At 38.5% G+C, this 21491-nt stretch overlaps 1 protein-coding gene across 5 annotated transcripts in view; it reads right to left on the bottom strand.

Annotated features, from left to right (window-relative positions):
* Window positions 1-20926, bottom strand: part of LOC134532551 (protein sidekick-like) — a 283982-nt gene extending 263056 nt beyond the window's left edge. For all 5 annotated transcript variants that reach the window (XM_063369064.1, XM_063369065.1, XM_063369066.1 and 2 more), the window contains exon 1: window positions 20566-20926. In XM_063369064.1, coding sequence (XP_063225134.1) covers window positions 20566-20617 — 52 coding nt within the window. In that variant the 5' untranslated portion in view covers window positions 20618-20926. The remainder of the gene's footprint in view (window positions 1-20565) is intronic.
* Window positions 20927-21491: the final 565 nt, after the last annotated feature.

Below are 21491 nucleotides of genomic sequence, written 5' to 3'. Positions count from 1 at the left end.
GACCTTGAGCTGCAGTGAATGATGGGTGGGGGGTACGGGGAATGACAGCGGGCGACAGCGCTGCGCTCTAACGTGTAAATAACAACTAAGGCGATACAGGGGCGTTACGGCAGCGCACTGCAGCGGTGAAGTTCCCAAGCTGCTCGTCCTGCGCTCCTGAAGAACGTAGAGTAAATGCTATCCACTCGCGACTTCTATACAGTATACAGTATACAGTATACAGTATATATATTGAAAGGAGGTACCGAGCGCCACGCGCCACGGGAAGCGCGGGGCAGGAACGCGAAAGGCGGACGGCGAAGGAGTGGAGGAAAAAAAAAAAAAAAACAAGTGTCTATTTACGTCGCGGTGTAAAATCTGGTGGGCCGAGCCTTTCGCCTTGTAAATAGTTTACGCTTGCCTGTAGGCGACCGCTAATGGGCGCGCTCCTCTGGTTTTCTCGGGGTATCTCCCACTGGGCTCATACTCTATACCTCGAGCTAAACCCCCCATTTTGCACCTTGTCTTGAGTGGGCGTTCGTGGTTGTTTACGCAAAGGTTTGCATAATCAACTGCGTTCTTTTTTGCTGATTTGGTGTGAATGGGAGCATTGAATTGGAATTGGAATTGAAATTTTCTTGGAGAGAGGTTAAAGGGTATCGGGCACTGCCCCACCTCAAAGTTGGTCCGTGGGTGGCAACGACTGTTGGCTATCAGTCAGCCGGGTTTTTTTTCTGTGTGCTGCTATAAGACCAACAGCGGCTAAGAGGGCAGCTGGCTTGGGGTGATAGCCTCCTGCTTTAACGCATGCCAGACAGTCAATAGTACTGATTAGACAGTGTGAGCCCGCTGGTTCTACGATGGATCGAAAGCATTGGCATGAAGATTTGCAAGAGGCAGTTAAACATCCAATAGAAGGAGACTGGTCCGAAAGGAAAACCCTTTTGACGGATTACACTAAGGACAGAGGATTGGACTTGAAGAGAGTGACCATACTGGTTGACAAATTGCTGGATAAGAAAGTAAACTGGGCTAAGGAACCAGTACCAAATTTAACTGAAAGAAAATGGCTGCTATCTGTTGGTCCCATAATATGTGAACAAGACCCTACTATAGTTAAAATGATGATAAGGGAAATCTTCAGGAAAGACAAAACTACGGCTGAGAAGGAAGAATCGATTGAAGAGTTTGTGATAAACCCTAAATGGGATGAACAGGAGGTGCTTTCATGTGCTGAAAAATTAATAATTGAGCTAACCACCTACACGACCACAGAGATATCTAAGGTTAACAAAGCATCTACAAACTATATTCTGCCCAGAGTAACACAGCTAAAAGGCCTATTAGATAAGGTTCTGATAGACAATTCCCGGCTTAACGGAGTGATAAAGGGGATAGAATTAAGTAAAGGCCCTGTGATAAGGAAGACGTATGCGGAAGTAACAAGTGCAGCTGAAATTGGAGGGACTACTCGTCAACAGATCATACCTAAACAGAAGAAGGAGTTGCTGATTGTCCTGCCAAGTGACGAAACTCAAACAAGTGACACCACCAAAAGAGAGATCTTAAAGAACATTGATCCAATAAAGAATGGGCTGAAATTCAAAGGAATAAGGAAAATTTCGAAAGGAGGAATCATAATCGAAGCACAAGACTCCAGCACGATTGAAAAACTGCAAAAAGATGAGAAAATATCTAAACTAGGACTACGTACTGAGCGCCCTACAAAGCAGGGCCCGAAAGTTATTATGTACGACGTGCCTAGGGAGTTCGATAACCCTGATATAGCTGGCACAATATTTGCTCAGAATCTGAGCGCAGATGAAGTCTCACTGGAGGAGTTCAGAGCTGGTTTCATGGTGCGAACAAGACGCGGCAGAAAGGATAATAAAGAAACAGTGCACCTTGTCATTGAATGCACACCTAAAATAAGGAATATCTTGCTAAGCAGAACACATATGTATATTGGCTTTTCTGCATGTAAAATTAGGGATTTTGTGTCAATAACTAGATGTTTCAACTGTCAGAATTACGGACACCCCGCACATAAATGTAAAAGCAAAACTATCTGCTCTATATGTGGACTTGATGGGCATAAGTATACAGAATGTAGTAAGAAAAATGAAGGAAATAAGTGTGCAAATTGCAGACGAGAGAATAAACCACACGAGCATAGGGTAGATAGCACTGATTGCCCTGCCTATAAGAGAGCTTACGAAAGAGAAATAGAAAGAACTAATTATGGTGAAATATGAAAATAACATAAAAATAGGGCAACTAAACGCACAACGTTCAGCTGTTGTCAGTGCTGAATTAAATAAGATTGCAGAAAAAATGAAGCTTGATGTGATCTTATTACAAGAACCCTATGTATTACGTGGGCAAGTTGCAGGAATCCATGGTTTAATATATGCAATAGGAGATAATCCGAAATCGGCAATTTGGATTAGAAATGAAACTCTAACTACGATGTTACTCTCCGGCATTTCTAATGAACATCATGTTTGCATGATCATGCAGATGAGGATGATGAAAATATACGTTATCTCATCCTATTTTCAATTCTCAGATCCTATTGAAGTACATATTGATAAGCTTAATTCAATATTGGATACAATTGGACATGAAAATATAATAATTGGTGCAGACACAAATGCAAAATCTTCTTTTTGGAATTCACCAGTGAATGACGAAAAAGGTGAGATCATGAACGTTTTTATCATGGAAAGAGATCTATATGTTATTAATGATGATCCATTAACAGGAACATATCTATCACCAGCAACTAATACTGAGACTTTCATTGATGTGACATTGACTGATAACAACATGAAAGAAAGAGTCAATGAATGGAAGATTCATCTGGACAGTTCAAGTGACCACAGATTGATGACTTATGAAATCCAATTGCAAAGAACTGAGATGCCTCCCATAATAATAAGTCCACGGTACATACATAAGAACGCGGATTGGAAGAAGTTTGATGAATTAATAACAAGCAAAATAAATGAATTATCACATGAAGAAGATGTATATAACTCCGCAGAAGCACTCGCCATGAGATTAACAATTATATTACAGAATATCTGTGAGAAATGCTTTAGGAAACAAACGAAAATTATTCCTGGAAATCCCTGGTGGGATGTTGAATTAGAAGAAACTAGAAGAGATCTGGAAAGACTAAGAAGAATCATGAAGAGAGCGGCAAATGGATTTTATAAACTTTTAATTTTACAACAGTACAGAATAAGGAGAAAGAAATATAAGAAAGATATTTTATTAAAGAAGAAGGTATACTGGGAAAAACTTGTCCTTAACAAGGGGAATATGGACCCTTGGGGATATGTGTACAAGGTGATGGCTGGCAAAGTACGAAGTTCTTTTGAAATCCCTGGGATGATGATGGCAAATAGACAAATTACTGACATTACAGAAAATTTGGAAACTATTCTACATGATTTACTACCTAATGACAACCCAGATGAAGATACGAATATTCAAAAGATGAAGAGAGAAGCGATGAAAGAACTGCCTGATACAGAAGACACAGTTTCTTTCACCATCCAAGAGCTTGACAAGATCATTAAAGAGTTAAAACCACGAAAAGCACCAGGTAAAGATAATATAACAACTGAGTTAATTTGGCGAGCTTACCCTCGAATCAAGGAAGTACTGTTACATCTGTATAATTTATGCTTATCTTCAGGAACATTTCCAAAAATATGGAAGGAAGGAGTTCTCAAAATCATATACAAGGGAAATGCTAAGGACCCGAAATTAACTAAGTCATACCGGCCTTTAACTATGCTGCCTAACATGGGAAAAATTTATGAGCGGCTCATTAATGCAAGACTAACAGCTTATTTGGAAGTAATACAGGGAATAGATAAACAGCAGTATGGCTTCAGAAGAGGGTATAGTACAGAAAAAGCGCTATACGATGTAAATCAATATATTAAAAACCTACAAGAAAAATATGTGCTTGGAGTGACGATAGATATAGCAGGAGCATTCGACCACGCTTGGTGGCCTCAAGTATTATGGCGCTTAAAGAATCTTAACACACCTAAGAACCTGTATGCCGCCATAAGGGGCTTTCTGCAAGATAGAAAGTGTGAATGTCGATTGGGCCACATAGTTGTGGAAAAGAAGCTCTCCATGGGCTGTCCTCAGGGTTCAGTCCTTGGTCCGCTACTATGGAATATAATATTTGATGAGCTTCTGAAAATTGAGTTACCAGTAAATAACATTATATATGGCTATGCAGATGATGGCTTGCTCATTATACCCGCTACTTCACGCTACGAATTAGAGCAGACAGCAGAAATTATTCTACGCTCTATCAACACCTGGGCAAGCAGTGTCCGACTTCTTATATCATCTGAAAAAACTGAAGGCGTATTACTAAAGGGAAAATTACATAAAGACAGACCACCTTTAATAAGATTTCAAGAACGAATAGTGAAGATAAAACAAAAAGTTAAGTATCTAGGGGTACAAATCACAACGGGAACAGGATACCAAGAACACATACAAGAAGCATCACAAAAGGCCCTACTGTTAATGCAAAAAATAAGGAGTCATAAACCTACAAATGTAGGATTGAGCACTAATACTATGACAACACTGTACAATGGAGTATACCTGGGCATACTTACCTATGCTTGCTCAGTCTGGTATGAACTACTACGCAATTCACATGTAAGAAGAAGGTTAAACTCATCCCAACGAACAGCTCTAATTGCTGTAACAAAAAGCTACAGAACTACGTCTTTAGAAGCACTGCAGGTTATCGCTGGAGCCTTACCTATAGACCTACTAATACAAGAAAGAGCAAAAGTTGTGATATTAAAGATGAACAAGGAATACACTGCTTCAAAATATCGCAGAATTCACATAGAAAATATTGAAATCTGGCAAGAAAGGTGGCGAAACTCTGACAAGGGAAGGCATACACACAATATATTCCCTTCAATAGAAGAACGGATGAAATTTTCATGGATAAGTACTGACCACTACACTTCACAATTCCTAACAGGTCACGGGAATTTTAAACACAAATTAAACTCTTTTAACTTAGTGGAAAGCCCTATGTGCCCTGTGTGCATGGAAGAAGACACAGTAGAGCATGTTCTAAATGATTGCGTTAAAATAGAAGACATACGAAACAAGTACACAAGGAAGATGGCTATGGAGGATGTTGATATTAAGGATATTAATCAAATTGTGAGAGATAAGAAGACTTATGACATATGGAGAAATTACACCTTTGAAGTATCCAAGAGACTGGAGCGTTTCGATAGTTGGATGCACGAACAATCTCTGATGGAAGATCTGCTTTCCGATACGGAATAACTTACTACAGAAAAATAAAATAACTCTTTGAATCTCCTACACAAGTTTCTTTGGCTGTTCTTCTTGTGTATAGTGTAATCGAACAGTCGGAATATTATATCAAATTAGATAAATGAACTGAAAAGAATTAATTAAGAATAAGAGAATTAAAAATATACACCAGATCTCTCTTTGAAAATAAGAATAAGAATTATGACAGAATAACGCCCTGGAAACCTGTATAAGCAAGCTAAAAGGATATGAATTATTATATAATATAAACTGTATTATATTATATAATATATATATATATGTGTGTTAAAAATATAATCATGTGTGCAATAAATATAAATAAACTACTCTTGCAAACCTTATAAAAAGGATTATATCCAGAGTAGTCTTTAAGTAAACATACATAATCTATAATATGATTATTTTCTATAAAGCTACAAGATAATCTGTGCCGGAGAATTCCGGGAACGGCTCCCCTCCTTCCGCCCCCCCCCCCCCACCAAAAAGGGGCCGATTCTTCCCGACACCCTCCCCCTCTTTCAAGAGCATTCTTATGATACGTAAACAGCCGTGCCACTGCGTGCACGAGCGTGAAGGGGGGGGGGGGGGGGGCAAGTCACGCGTGTGACGTGAGAAGAGAGATAGGGGATGTGAAATTCCGTCGTACGCAAGCAGACAAGCAAAAATTTGCTAGACACCATGGAGGATCATCGAAAACCACCCCTAAGAAGAAAAAAATCTATTTTCGGACTGACTCTTGAATGTTTTTCAGAAACACCACTCCCATTAATATGGAAAATATCACATCCGTTTGAACGTATTATAACTTCTATGATCTTCTTTTACAGAAATTAATCTCAAACTTTTTTTTCATCACCTTTTGGTAGAGACCGGAAAAATTCGCGGATTCATTCGGCGATAAGCTAGAAGTCAAATACATATACCTTTTAGATGATTTTTCTATTGGCTTACTGTTCATCTGGCCGAATCTCAACCAATTATAAACCTCCAATCAAAGAAGGATCGAATCACAGACAAACCAGGTGAGACGACTTACAAGTCAGCAGCCAATGAACTGACTTTTAATTATAACTATAAGCCTATACACCGATTAACATATTTCTAAATTCATAAAAGACAAACTTTCATAAAACTTTCATCCCATATTCAACCCCTCTAGGGGATGACTATTCTAAAATCCTTTAGTAGTTCTCACCTGCGTTATATAAACATATATTTGTTATAAAACCAAAAATTACAACAGTATTTACCTTGTTTTTAAATTGTAAGTGAGCGCTTTTGGAATTTAGTGTTTAATTATCTATAAAAGATTTTTTTTATTTGTAAAAGGCAAAAAAATTACTAACTATTCACTTTTAGAACAAATCTTTATATTTTGTTTTATTCAATATTTTTGCACGGCAAACGTTTCTTCATATGTAATTATTGATTATGCTTATGCTAAAAACATAGAGCATGCGAAAATAATTTTGGCTATAAATACTACCAGCTATGTCGACAACATTGACGTATGCATCCTTCAGCAAATGTTAATTAATGCAATGCCTATAAAATTTTTACAAACAATTCTCCTACTATCTTTTTTTTTTCAAAATAAAAAAAATTTAAGATTTTGAATGGTACCGAGTAAAATATATTGTTTTTTTTTTTTTTTTTTAATTCCTATACATATCGGGCGAAAAATTGTGTTCAACCGGTTCATCGGGAGTAAGGGATTGCTAGAGACCGGAAAAATTCGCGTATTCATTTCGTGATAGGCTGAAATTCAAACATGTGTACAATTCTGCTGGTTCTGCTATTGGCTCGCAGTTCAACTGGAGCTCTCTGGGCCAATGAGAAACTATCGACCAAAGAAGCGTCGAATAACAAGCTACCCAGTGGAGACGCCTCACAATTTAGTACCCAATGAACACGCGTGTTTACTTGAGGAATGCAGAGGATAATGGAGGCTATCCTAGAGGTCATTGAATCCGCGAATTTTTCCGGTCCCTACGAGATGATTAATCCTCGCTCGTACACGTTCGAAGAGCGTTTTTCCTCCATCGGAGGCGCGCCGGAAGCCCTGAGGCGTGGGCGCGCGTGCAAGTCCAAGATAAAACTGCTGGTTTTGTTGTTTCAACGGTTTAACGGTTCGCGCGGTCCAGCGCTGTTTGTTTTGCGAGCCGGGCGAACAGCACGAGGGGTCAGCTCGCTGCTCCCTGCGCCGGCGAAGATCCGAGCCACGTCAACCCGCTGTTTGTCCCCGGCTTGGGTCTCCGCGTGTGCAGCCTGCGCTAAGGATTACCACCATGACGTAGGGACCGAAAAAATCCGCGGATTCATTTCACGACATGTTAAAAAGCAAATAATTGTATTTTATGCAACTTCTGCTATTGGTTCACTGTTAATTTGGAGGACTGTGGGGAAATTGGAGACCCTCATTCAAAACAGTATCGAATCACGAGTCTCCCAATTGAGACGCCTCACAAGTCAGTAGCCGATGAACAGGCGACGTTTTCCCGAGTATGCACAGGATCGTGGAGTCTATCCTGGAGGTCATTGACTACGCGAATTTTTACAGGCCCTAACCATGAGTAGGGACCGGAAAAATTCGCGGATTCAATGACCTCTAGGATAGCCTCCATTATCCTCTGCATTTCTCAAGTAAACACGCGTGTTCATTGCGTACTAAATTGTAAGGCGTCTCCACTGGGGTAGCTTGTGATTCGACGCTTCTTTGATCGATAGTCTCTCATTGGCCCAGAGAGCTCCAGTTAAACTGCGAGCCAATAGCAGAACCAGCAGAATCGTACACATGTTTGAATTTCAGCCTATCACGAAATGAATCCGCGAATTTTTCTGGTCTCTATATATACGGGATTAGGTTGCTACCCGTGGATCCGCCATATTTGTGCCACATTTTAATTCGTCATATTTATTTCCATTTTCACTAAATACCGTATACCGCGAGCTAAGATGTTTACACGTCCAAAAAAAAATATGCGAGATCTTTGAGTGACTCAAGGTGAACTGCTACATCTGTAACCACAGATCACTAAAGACCTGTAAAATTCGCGGATTCATTTCGCGACAGGATGGAGTCCAAATACTTTTGACATTATTTTGCTTCAGTGATTGGCCCACAGTTTATCTTAAGGACTCTGGGCCAATGAAAAATCTTTAACAGAAGAATTAGCGAATCACGATCATTCCAGTCAACGGGTGTTACGAGTCGGTAACCAATCAGCAGATGTAAATTGCACGAGTGCATAGAGGATCATGGAGTCTATCCTTTAGGGATTTGAAATAGCGAATTTTACAGGTCTCTACAGATCACAAAAAGGCAGTGTGGGTATTTGTCCAAAACCTTCGTTATTGACCGAATATTTCAGAATACAAAAATTCCTATTTGTTTTCGAACCCCCCTTCCGAAATAATCCCCGTGTCCGCCACTGGCGGTGAGCATGCCCCCCGCTGAGAGTGAAACATTTCTGCCGACTGACCTCCCAAAGCGACGTCAGCTGGAGCGAGCAGTGTCCGGTCGTCATGGCAACGGCCTGGGATCGCCGCGTGAAAGGAAGAATGCGTGCGCACATGTCCATGCTGGCGAAACGCTGGCATTAGTGTTGCGCACCAGCGACTAATTTCCACTATCGAATCTTTAATCGTCATTCACACTGCACTGTAAAAATAACTATTCGTTAGTGTTAGTCGAACAACCTTCGCTGCAAAGCTCCAACGGTTTTCATTGACGACAGAATATGTCTGAATAACAAAACACTGTTGCAGTTACAATTCACTCTGCAAATAAATGATTGATTTTTTGTTTGGATACAGATTTTAACTGGCTCATTGTACCGTATATTCCATGGTAAGGATGTAAACTAACATACTATTAATATAGTTTAAAATTTATCTAATGATAATTTAAAAGATCTCAATAAATTTTTCGTATTCCCTCCTAAGACATGACTTGCATTATTATGATCATGAATGAACAGCAAAGTAATAAAACAAGAACAAAAAAATTTAGCGGTTTATTTTTTTTTAATATTTTTCAAACAATAGTTTTGTTTTAAAAATGTGCCTACAATGATATACATCGATAGCATCATCGAAAAGTATAATCTTTTAAATCTAGTTTAAAGTAAAGATCAACTTTAATTAATACTAACTTTAGTTAATACTAAACATCAACAAACCAACATACCGATCGACCCCGAAGGAGGGGGGGGGGGGGGTAGAATGTGAATAACTAATGACTAAATTCAATCGACTGATTTTTATGTTTGTCGCGATTAACAATAGTTTCGTACTATCGATTTAGTCGATGGTTTTCATTCGATGGTGCCCTATCACTAGGGCCTGGAATAATTCGCGTATTCAATGACCTCCAGGATAGACTCCAAGATCCTGTGCATACTCAGGCAAACATCACCTTTTCATTGGCTACTGACTTATGAGGCGTCTCAATTGGGAGACTCGTGATTCGATACTGCTTTGACTGAGGTTATCTAAATGGCCCACAGTCCTCCAGGTTAACAGTGAACCAATAGCAGAAGTTGCATAAATACAAATATTTGCATTTTAACATGTCGTGAAATGAATCTGCGAATTTTTCCGGTCTCTACCTATCACTAGGGACCGGAAAAATTCGCGGATTTAATGACCTCTAGGATAGACTCCATTATCCTCTGCATTTCTCAAGTAAACACGAGTGTTCATTGGGTACTAAATTGTGAGGCGTCTCCACTGGGTAGCTTGTGATTCGACGCTTCATTGGTCGATAGTCTCTCATTGGTCCAGAGAGCTCCAGTTAAAATGCGAGCCAATAGCAGAACCAGCAGAATTGTACACATGTTTGAATTTCAGCCTATCACGAAATGAATCCGCGAATATTTCCGGTCTCTAATCATGGTGGGGTCCGCACTAACCAGGACCGGTTGCATCAGTGCAGGAGAGAGAGAGAGAGAGAGAGAGAGAGAAATACAGTGTTGTGAAAGCTAGGCTGGAGCAAGGCACAGGCGCTGTCTGTCCGTCTGTCTCCCCGCTCGTCGGCATGACAAACTCAACCGGGTCAGCCCCGCGCAGTAAATCTGGGCGCGCGAGTTTCGACCGCAGTAAAATTAGCGGCCAGCGCGTTTATGTCTCCCTCTCCCCCTCCACCCGCCAAAAACCCTTCGTTCCCCCCGCTCTTTCCTAGCCTCCCCCCCCCCCCCCCCCCCGTAACGACCACGGCTGTTTAGCGCGGACGCATCCATCTCCCGGCATTGTGTGCGGCCGGCCTCCGCGGCGCCATCTTGCCACATTGTGTGCGGCCGGCCTCTGGCGATGCCAGCCAGTGATAGGTAGAGACCTGTAAAATTCGCGGATTCATTCTTTGATAGGCTAGAATTCAAACTTATATACCTCTTATTTAATTCTGCTATTGGCTTACTGTTCATCTGGACGAATCTCAACCAGTTATAAACCCTCAATCAAAGAAGGATCGAATCACAGACAAACCAGCTTAGACGACTTACAAGTTGGCAGCCAATGAACTTGCGTTATTTGCCCGAGTGTGCAGGGGTATGTGCAGTATATCCTGAAGGCCATTGAAACCACGAATTGTTCCGGTCTCTAAAAATTCGCGTATTAATTTCGTGATAGGCTGAAATTCCAACATGTGTACAATTCTGCTGGTTCTGCTATTGGCTCGCAGTTTAACTGGAGCTCTCTGGACCAATGAGAGACTATCGACCAATGAAGCTACCCAGTGGAGACGCTTCACAATTTAGAACCCAATGAACACGCGTGTTTACTTGAGAAATGCATAGGATAATGGAGGCTATCCTAGAGGTCATTGAATCCGCGAATTTTTCCTGTCCCTAGAAATAAATGGTACCTTCTTCTTAAACTTCTTGTTAGTTAGGTTATGAAAAGAGGGAAAATTTTTGACCGGTTTCTCTTAAATCAGTATTTTTTGCATATTTATCAAGCTCGGCATTATTTTAAATAATTCTGCTTTAAATTTCCTGTCCGAGTTGCGTATTAAAAGTTTTTTTTTTTTTTTTTCCAACATGAGATCACATGAATGGGCTCGTTGCCGGGGTTAGATGTTTGCACATCTCTGGCGAGTGTTTAAATCTTTATTTAAATTCAACCCGACAGTAGTTGCGCCAAAGTCTATCGAACAAAACGTACCTCGCCCTCAGCAGTGAAACCGGCTGGAAACCGCTCGGCCATCCTAGTTTGGGTTTCCCTCGGTTCCCTTGCATCTATCCAGTGGAATGCTGGAAACATTTCCAATACAGGCCGTGGTTGATTCTCTCTCCCTCTCCACCCATTTCAAGCTTGGTTTGTGTGTTTCCCTCCGTGCTACCGTATTATCGCTAACCACAACTCATTCATGAAAATTAAAAAAAAAACTCATTTACCATCATCAATCAACTTATTTTATGATTGCCTTCTTCTAGTATAGTGACATGTATTCTCAAATCTCTCAATTTGTTTTAATTATTGCTGTTAGATTTTGGCTAAAATATTTTTTCCCACGTATTCATTATTTATGTTTAAATATAAAATTAACATAAATAAATATAATTCCAAGTGTTTTGATTCAAGAACATCAGATTAATAGATTTGTATGTTTGCACACAACTCTTTTTTACAAATCTGTTAAAAATGATTTAAGTTGTAGTATAAGAAATTACTAATTAGTTTAAAATTATTTTAAAAATGAATAACCAAAATATTACATTTAAGTTTAACATTTTAAAATGAGATAAATGTAAGTTTTTTCTCTAATAATTGAAACCCACTTTCACGAAATATTTTTTTTATTTAAAAAAAATTCTGTCAAAAAATTATCCATTTTCACTGGAAAAAATTATTAAAAATCACCTCAAACCAAGTGTTCTTAAATATTCCAAGCAATGTGTTGCAGCCGATTATGTTAGCTAGTATTCCTTTAAGAAGCTATAAAAAAATAGATATTCTATGAGCTAGGAACGCTTAAGATTGTTGGGGTGGTTGCAGAGCAAATAATTTAAAAGTATTTACATTCCAAGCAGCAGTGATCAAATTTAATACAGTGATTAAGAAAATTAAAATTTTCCTGACCTAATTAATATTATATCCTTTTCCTTTTATGAAAAAAAAATTCTTTGTTTGCAGTTTCTCTAGAGCAGGAAATAAACAAAGAAAAAAATAATAATTTTAATGAAAATTTTTTGCATGATTTTTTTTAACAATGATTTTCCTTCAAATGAAGGACGTGCTATGTGAATTCTTTCTTCTTTTCAGTGCTCGTGATGTTTGGCAAAGACCTCAGCTACATCGTCTAATTAGAAGTTTGAGTTTTGTCAGAATGGGTCGCAGCTTAGTTCGTCATCAGAGTTCTGTTTCTAGAGGTGGGAAGGAGAGAGAAAGGGAGAGTGGGAGTTCGCTCCTGGGCCAAGCATGGTTTATTTCGTGACGAGCAGCGAAGCAGCGGATAACCGCGGGATGTTGCAAACTCCGGATTGCCAGGGACCGCAACGCGGCAGTGAAGTGAGGGACTGCGCGCGCTGACGGGGCTTCTGTTGGTAGGTGCCAGCTCGGAGCGCGCTTCGTTCAGCCCACAGACCCGGGGCAAGCCGAGAAGAACGTCTTCGGGCGAGTAAGGAACGGGTCTTTACCACAACGCCGAAATACGATAACGCCGAATGTCAAAATTGACCACAACGCCGACAGCTAGAAAACTGTTTTGTACCACAACGCCGAATACCATAACGCCGAATGTTAAAATTGACCACAACGCCGACAGCTATAAAACTTCTGTGTACCACAACGCCGAAATACCATAACGCCGAATGTTAAAATCGACCACAACGCGGACAGCTAGAAAAATGCTGTGTACCACAACGCCAAAATAACAACTTAATGAATTTATGTGTGTTTCTTAAATTTACTTTAACGCCGAAATACCACAATCAAACCTAACCGTACCTAACCTAACCTAACCTAGCGTAATATAACCTAACCTAGCCTAGTCTAACCTTACCTAGTCTAACCTAACCTAACCTTTGTGGCAGCCCTGCAATTACATTTTTCGGCGTTGTGGTAATTCGGCGTTGTGGTACACAGCAGTTTTAAAGCTGTTGGCGTTGTGGTCAATTTGGCATTTCGGCGTTGTGGTATTTCGGCGTTGCGGTGCGTGCGTGCCCGTTCGCGGGGTAACTACCTCCTGCCTTGCGGTACGCCGCTCTCGCGGGCAAACACACGACGAACACAGAAGCGGCTTCCTAGCGTCTGCTGACTATAGGCATTCATCAACACTTCACCTGACTTATAACGTAATTCAGAACAAGTCACATTTGAAGCTCGTTGCTTTACATTTGGTCTTAACTTGCCACCCAGAAAAAAATTTTCACCTTAAAAAAAAAATCCCTACTAATATAAATGCAAAAGTGTGTTAGTTTGTCCTTCTTTAGCGCAACAAAGGAGCAACGCGTCGACATTATTTTTTTGTGCATACAGATATTTTATGAGCCGGAGAGTTACACAGGCTACAATATGATTATGATATTCCATCCTTAATTAGAAGGTAGGTCATAGACACACAAACAGTAAGTTTGTGTCATTTCTCTATGTCCGCCACACGGTCATATAGTCCTAATCCTTCTTCTCGGCGGGCGAGCTCGCGGCTGCTGACGAACTAGAGGCGCTAATAACAGTTTAATTTAGATCTTCGTAAATAGATGGCGTTGCCTTGAATTTGAAAACCGGTATCGTTTGGTTTGTCCGTCACGTCTTTCCTAGGGGTTACCTGCCTGCCCACAAAATGAAGCTGAATATATGCGTCCCGATTTTGCTGAAGCGTAACCTTGATGCACAAAAATTGTGCAATCAGTGGGACAAAAAGAAATAGAAATTTCCCGTTTTCCAATTGTATGCCCTCCAGACTTGAAACCTGGTAGTGATCATCCTTATATTATGATGTGTTTAGCCTGGTACTTCAGCTAGTATATTAAGAAAATGGTAATGGCCAGAAAGGCTGAGGAATTATCACCCAGAGCTCCCTAAGGCTCTGATATAAATATTAGCCTAAAATTGTAAACAAATTTGTGGAAAACATACATATTTGTGTGAGCGCTGGCGTTGGAGGGGTTTATAAATAGCTGTCATATCAAACACGTTTCCGCTTTAGAACGCCACTGAATACCCACTAAAAACTTGCAGCGATCAGTATATAGATTTAAGTCTGGGCATTTGAAATTTTATAACAAATAACTCTCTTATCCTGAAAAGGGCTTTGAAATTTTTAATTAAATAATATTGTCCCGTAAACAAAACAGTGGGAAAACTTGTAAAGTATTTTATAAACCTAAATATTTATTAATATTTATAATTTATCAAATTATATTGGTCTCTTACACGCATGCCACATCAGCTTAAAGGAAGCTTTTTTTAAAATCTTCTTGAAGTATTTAAATTTTTATTTATAGGCTATATTACGGTAATTTGTTAAATAGCGATCATTTTTAGGCATCAAGTTATTGAATGTTTATAAAACTTTAAATTTAGAGTTCTAACATTACCTTATAACCCTTACAAAAGTATAAAAAGAAATAGGTCAGTTGTTATTCAAACCAATTTTAATAGGTTATATTTTTTTTTGCTTACAAATTTCAAGAAAAAAACCTACCCAAATGGTTTCAATAATCAAAACAAATAGATTAAATTTTATGTGTAAACATCATAGCTCTCGGTATACGGCATTTGATAGGAGTAATTTTGTAAAAATGAAACGGGAATCGATGAACGGAAATGTGACACAAAGATGGTGGACCCACATGTAGCAATATAAATAAGTATATTTTCACTTAGGGCATTTACCAATCATATGGGTGTGCCAAATGAAAATTTATGAAAGTGAAACTACCCTGGAATATATACGGTAGACTGAAATATTTAAAGTAAAAAAAATTCTCAAGTTTTAAAATACCTAAGAAAACTGGCATTACAATAAGTAGTCATAGCACATATTCTCCTTATATTACAGCAACTGTTTCGGTGGCACAGCGATACAGAGCGCGCTTTTTAAATTAAAGGTACCATGTTCAATTCCCGCCACTGTCATTAATTATTTTAACGTTTTTAATATTATTAAATACTTATATTATATAATAACGTTGAATAAACACAATAAGGTTATGGTTTTTTGTAGCAAGTGTTTTCAGATTTCAGCAGGTGTGTTCTCTCAGTCGACAGAAACAGTTCTCTGCTCGCGAACAACATATTAATCAGTTCTTTGACAAGTATCAGGAAGTGACAGTTAATCTTTTTTTTTTTCGTAAATCTTTGGTTTTAATGTCTGCTTCAATATGCTACAGCGTCTGCAAGTCAAAGTTAAGCGGATATAAGCTCTAACTATATAAAATGTGTAATTCATTCTGCCAGTAGAAATTTCTTCATAATTATGCAAATAAATAAGGTGCTTGAATCTAATTATACACAATTACATCTACGACCACGAAAAAAAAAGTTTTATTTTGAATGAAAAAAAGGAAAATTACAATGTCAGTGTAAAAATCACGCCATAATTTTGATATCTGTAATGATATTTTAGTCGCTCTTTGCAACTGGAATAGTGAATAATTAAAAACAGACCTTCATGCCCAATAACTGATAATGTTCACCATATAAATAAACAATTATTCAATCGGAACCATAACTGCCATAATTGGTATTGGAAAATATCAATTTAGCTTATCCCTAGCTGCTATCTGCGTTTAATGCTGGCAAGCGACATTTGGGATTCAGGCAGAGAATTCTAGTGGTGGGCGCAGAAATTATATGTGTGATTCGCACCCAGAAATTTTGGTATTTGAAAACCGAATATTTTATTTGTCAGTTTATTTGTGACACTCGGCATAATTTTAAAGAATTCGATGTTTAGTTAAGTTTACGAGTTTATGTTATAATTTTAATGAAATATGAACAACATGGGACACGTGAATTTGTTCGTTACCGATTTTATATGTTTACACACCATTTCTCATTGGCGAATAATAAACGACTCGCTCACATTTTTTTTATCTGTGTAAAAACCAGAGGATGTAATGTTTAGTTCCATTATTTTGAAAGCACTGTTTTCGTTCTATTATCTTTCCTACTATGCACAGACTTTCGCCACATAACGAAACTAGGATTGTCTGGCTCTAAAGGTAAAACAATTCTTACATCTCATAGAGGACGAGACCAAAAAAGTTCCATTATAGTTGCATGATAGATACAAAAGTTTAAAAATTAAATTTACAGAAAAATATTTTTATTATTTTTAATTTATGTTATTTAGTGTTATTTTACCTTGGTGCATATACGTAAAGTTCTAATGAAAACTATTTTTTTTTGCGCAATGCTGTTTTAAATATCTTATTCACCTTGAATATTACAAACGAAACCATTCCAAAACAGATAAGCAAACGACAAGTGAAGTTATAATTAAATTAATGATCCTAAATACAAACTTGCATGCAGTCGAATTTTATTAGTATAGTTACACAGTTTGTGCGATTCGGGTGAAAAGTAATTTGCTCCAAAATTTGTCTGTGAATAATTTCCATTTAGTGATCTGAAAATATCATGTAAATTTTCTTCCCAGTCTGATTGGTGAAGTATCAACAAATTCGAAGTTCAGTAAAAAAATTATAGTTTATATTCTCAATATCCTTTACTCAAATAGTTTAATTAACGTCGAGAAATATTCTACTAAGAATAATAAATAGATACTGTCAGGATAACATGCCTCAAGTGTAATAAACGAAGGATTTTAAACATAATTAGCAGAAGATTCGTTACGATCCACTAAAAGCATTACTTGAGGCCCATTGCCGCCCATTTATATTTTTTAAAGTGTAAAATTAAATTTATATAATAATTTACTGAGCCTGATATCTGTCGTTGCGATCTCCAATAATCTATTGGCACACAATCTTGCGTGGAAGTCAGTATTTATTTTTCAGTTTTCCTTAATTTTACACTGCGGAAGTACATAAGTTTGAAATCACAATCAAAGGAAAAAAATTGGTTAGTCTAAAATTGCAAGACTAATAATTAATATAAATAAATATTAATAAAATATGTTCTTTAAATAATTTTTAAAAGTTAACCTACATGTAAAAAAGGCACTTCATTTTATTTAAAAAAAAAAAAGTCTAGATTATTTTCTCTACTTCCGGAAATACGTAATATTATATGCGTCTGAAAAACTTATAAACCTTTCAGCACAATTCCCGCATTTTTTTTAATTCTATAAATTTCTGTTATTTTCAATTTGGTTAATATACTCGTAAACGTTTGTAATTATATTTTTGTTAGGAAAAGCATCCTTAGTATACAATTTAATGTTGCAAAAAGGTAGACGCCATAAAAATCTCTGCTGACCGACGTTATACAGCTTTCCACGCCCTGGCCTGCTTCTACACGGTCGATAATAATAGAGAAATTATTATCGACGCAAATTTCACCAGAAATTATAAGAATTTTATTATAAGCACATAAGTATATTCAAAATTTGTCTCAGAACTTCATATTTACTCTTTTTATAAGCTAGGGAAAAGTTTTGCACCAGTGTTAACTACAGAGGTACATCTATGTATCAAAAGCACAGCTTGTAGTGAACGCAATAGTATTATAATGTACAAACCACTTACAAACAATAAGTGACATTCATTACGATTTCCAAACAGCCCACGAGACATAATGTTAAGCGATGGTGAAACTGTTATAAAATTTACAGCCAAAAAAAATAAGGCAATGATATTTGAACTTAATATTTCACGTCTAGGTACAATTAAACACACAAATTTGTTTGGTGTTCATATTTGAAAGGATAAAAGTTCCAAGAAAACACAGTTAAAAGTTGAATAATGTTTAATCCAAGAGGCTTTTGTAAGCTTTTATGAATGACGACCAAAAGGATGAACGAATTTAAATGTTTCCAAACGAATTAAATACATGTGGTATGTCTAAAACACACTGTTGTGCTCTGTAGTCAAATAGGGCAGTTACTATGTTGTAAGACGTACCAAAAATTTAAAGGCGGAAATGTTTTTGACAAAACCTCCCAAACTGATTGTTTCTTGATATACGGCTGGTCCAAATAAATATTAATAAATAAATGAATCAAAAAAAGAAAGGATATTTTTAGATACGACTTCAAAAGCAGAAATTTCGCCAACACCCAAAGTTTTACATCTGCACCATGATTGATGTTATTTTCGGAGTCTTGTTAAACATTTTACACGAATTATGATATATGTTACAGAAAACAGATTCGGAGTCAACTAATCAACAAGGCAAAGTCTTCTTAAAAAAAAGTAGTGGAAGCCATTTAAAAACAAATAATTACTAGTTAAGCTATAATAACTTGTTTGGTCACAGTTATAGTTGAAAAAGGTTTCACAAAAAAGATGGTCTATTTTACACATTACGGGCCAATAAGCAACGAATGTCATGATGTCCACTACCGCGGCCGGTAGGCGCTGAAGGGTGTGGTCACACAGAGACCAATGGCCAAACAACAATATTAAATGTCTACGTCTTTCAAGACCGGCGAAATGAAAAATAAAACACACATGTGGCCATCACAAATTTATATTGTCAAAATAGACTCAAATATATTTTTCTATTTCCAAAAAAAAAATATATTGGTGACAACATAACTTTGCTATCACTAAGCTAATTCGTTGATATTATAACAATGATTTTGCTCGCCAAACAAAATATTTGGCACATGCAATGTCATGACATATTAATATTAATTTTATATAATTACAAATGTTAATACTAGTAATTCTAGATGTTTGTTACTCAATCACGTACTATTTACTTCTAAAATGATTTCGATGAAATTTGAAACAGAAGTATCCCAACAAGATTAACACCAAATCTTTAGGTCATAACGAAATTCTAAGTCTTAAGGGGTGATAATAAAAGTACATTCAATTTTATACTGAAAAATAATAGAAGGTAAGATATTGTGAGTGTTGTTTAACATTAAAAAATGATGAATTTCGACTAGCTAAACGTGTAATGCTGTTGTTGTTCCAAAGGCACGTAATATGGTCGTATGAAGCTCAAAAAATTGGCATAGTCTTACGATGACATGATAAATAGCGTGATATTTACATTTATTAAGGTAGTATGATTATACGCCTACTAAAAACTGATGTTGACTCGCATAATGTGTTCATGGAAATAAACAAAGAAAATTATTCAAAATAATTTCTTCACTGTTGTCTCTGAACGCTTATCAATTGGTACGTACGATATTGGAATCACTAAATTAACAATTTCTACTATAATGTAAAGTTTCAATGTCTATAGTGATGTCTCACACGCTATCAAATCTTAATTTTGAATCAATTTTAATAACTTGGAAATAAAAATAGCCCACATTTAATCTTAAATAATGGGAAAATATCCATCGTTAATAATTAAACAATTTCCTAAACGAATTGCAAAACTGAGAAGCCTACAGGCCGTTTCAAAATTTTCAGAAAACACAAAGTTAAATTTCATTGTAATTGTATTTCTTTCCAGATTATATGTTAATGAAACTGAGATTATCAGGCATTCTAATAGATATTTAATACATATTAAGAGTCATGTTAATCATAACGGTTTGAAATGCAAGAAGAAACATAACCTGTCAACCACGGGTACCACATTTAGTTGACAAAATATTTTTAAGATGGCCATGAAACTTTTTTTTTTTTAGTTCCTCCACACGCTTGACTCACTATCGCTTGTTTTGGAACTTCTGCCTCGGCCAGATATCAGTCTTCATTCTGCTGCTTCGATTTGAAATCACTTTTTTTTTATCCCTGTCGGCTAGTGGCTGAGAGCAACTTAGGTCGTGTCTAAATGAGTATGTTTTTAAAAAATTAGCGTCCAAGGCCTACGACCGCTAAAAGTACACCAGGTGACCGAAATAATGTTGAAAATTTTCGGGTTTGAAAACTTCCATTCGAACAGAAACTTGTGAAAAACAGCGAGACAGTTGCTCCCAGGATCGATAATTCGGATCGAACCCAATCAGTAGCTCCAGGAACTGCTGTGACGACAATTGGGGAAGGGGTGGTGGTGACGAACCCGCTGAAGAACACTCGCTGGACAGCAGATGACACTCGAGGACATGCAGGACTGGGTCCCGTCAAGGGTGGAACCCTGGGTGGTTTCCAGCGGCTCTGAAGGACCACCGGAGGCTCCTACCTGACTCCCGGACGACCAGCAGCGCCGCCAGAACGAGGAGCGCCGCGGGCATGCTGTAGGGGCGCCCTCTGCCCGCCGACGACGTCGCGGTGTCCTCCGGGTGCTGCCTACATGCTCCGCCGAACCCCGGACGACGCACCGGCCACCAGAGGGACGTGTAGACGCAGACCCTGGCAGGGGGGGAGGGGTTCACACACCCGCGCAACCACCCGCCGCGCGGACAGACCCGTCGACGGACGAGCAACTCGTCGCGAGGCCCTCCATGTCGCGGCCCGGCCCGGCACGCCGGCAGACACAGAGAGTGACGGGAGGGAGAGGGGGTGTCGTCGCGCGGAGACGTGACGCGAGGGGGCGGTCCTGCTCGTAGCGCGGACCGACTGCTACTGAGGCGCTTCTATCGACCGCGAGCGACGCCGCGCCGACGCGCATGCGCGCCGCGCGCACGGACCCGCCCCGGCCGGACAGCTGACATTTTTAACTGCGCCGACGAGGCCCCAGACGTCCCGCGCGCTGACACGCGTTCGTGAATACACCTGAACACACATGCATAGGGACCGGAAAAATTCGCGGATTCAATGACCTCTAGGATAGCCTCCGTTATCCTCTGCATTTCTCAAGTAAACACGCGTGTTCATTGGGTACTAAATTGTGAGGCGTCTCCACTGGGTAGCTTGTGATTCGACGCTTCTTTGGTCGATAGTCTCTCGTTGGTCCAGAGAGCTCCAGTTAAACTGCGAGCCAATAGCAGAACCAGCAGAATTGTACACATGTTTGAATTTCAGCATATCACGAAATTAATACGCGAATTTTTCCGGTCTCTAAGCATTACAAAACAAAATAAAGTACAATTGTTGAATATTCGACTAACTTTCCCATGTTTCAAAACATATATGCTTGTATAAAACAAGAATAGAAATAGAAAATCA

This window comes from Bacillus rossius, chromosome 6 (genome assembly GCF_032445375.1).
Source record: "Bacillus rossius redtenbacheri isolate Brsri chromosome 6, Brsri_v3, whole genome shotgun sequence".
Lineage (NCBI taxonomy): Eukaryota > Metazoa > Arthropoda > Insecta > Phasmatodea > Bacillidae > Bacillus > Bacillus rossius.
Note: the sequence above shows the minus strand (reverse complement) of the source record. Positions and strands in the feature narration are given on the sequence as shown.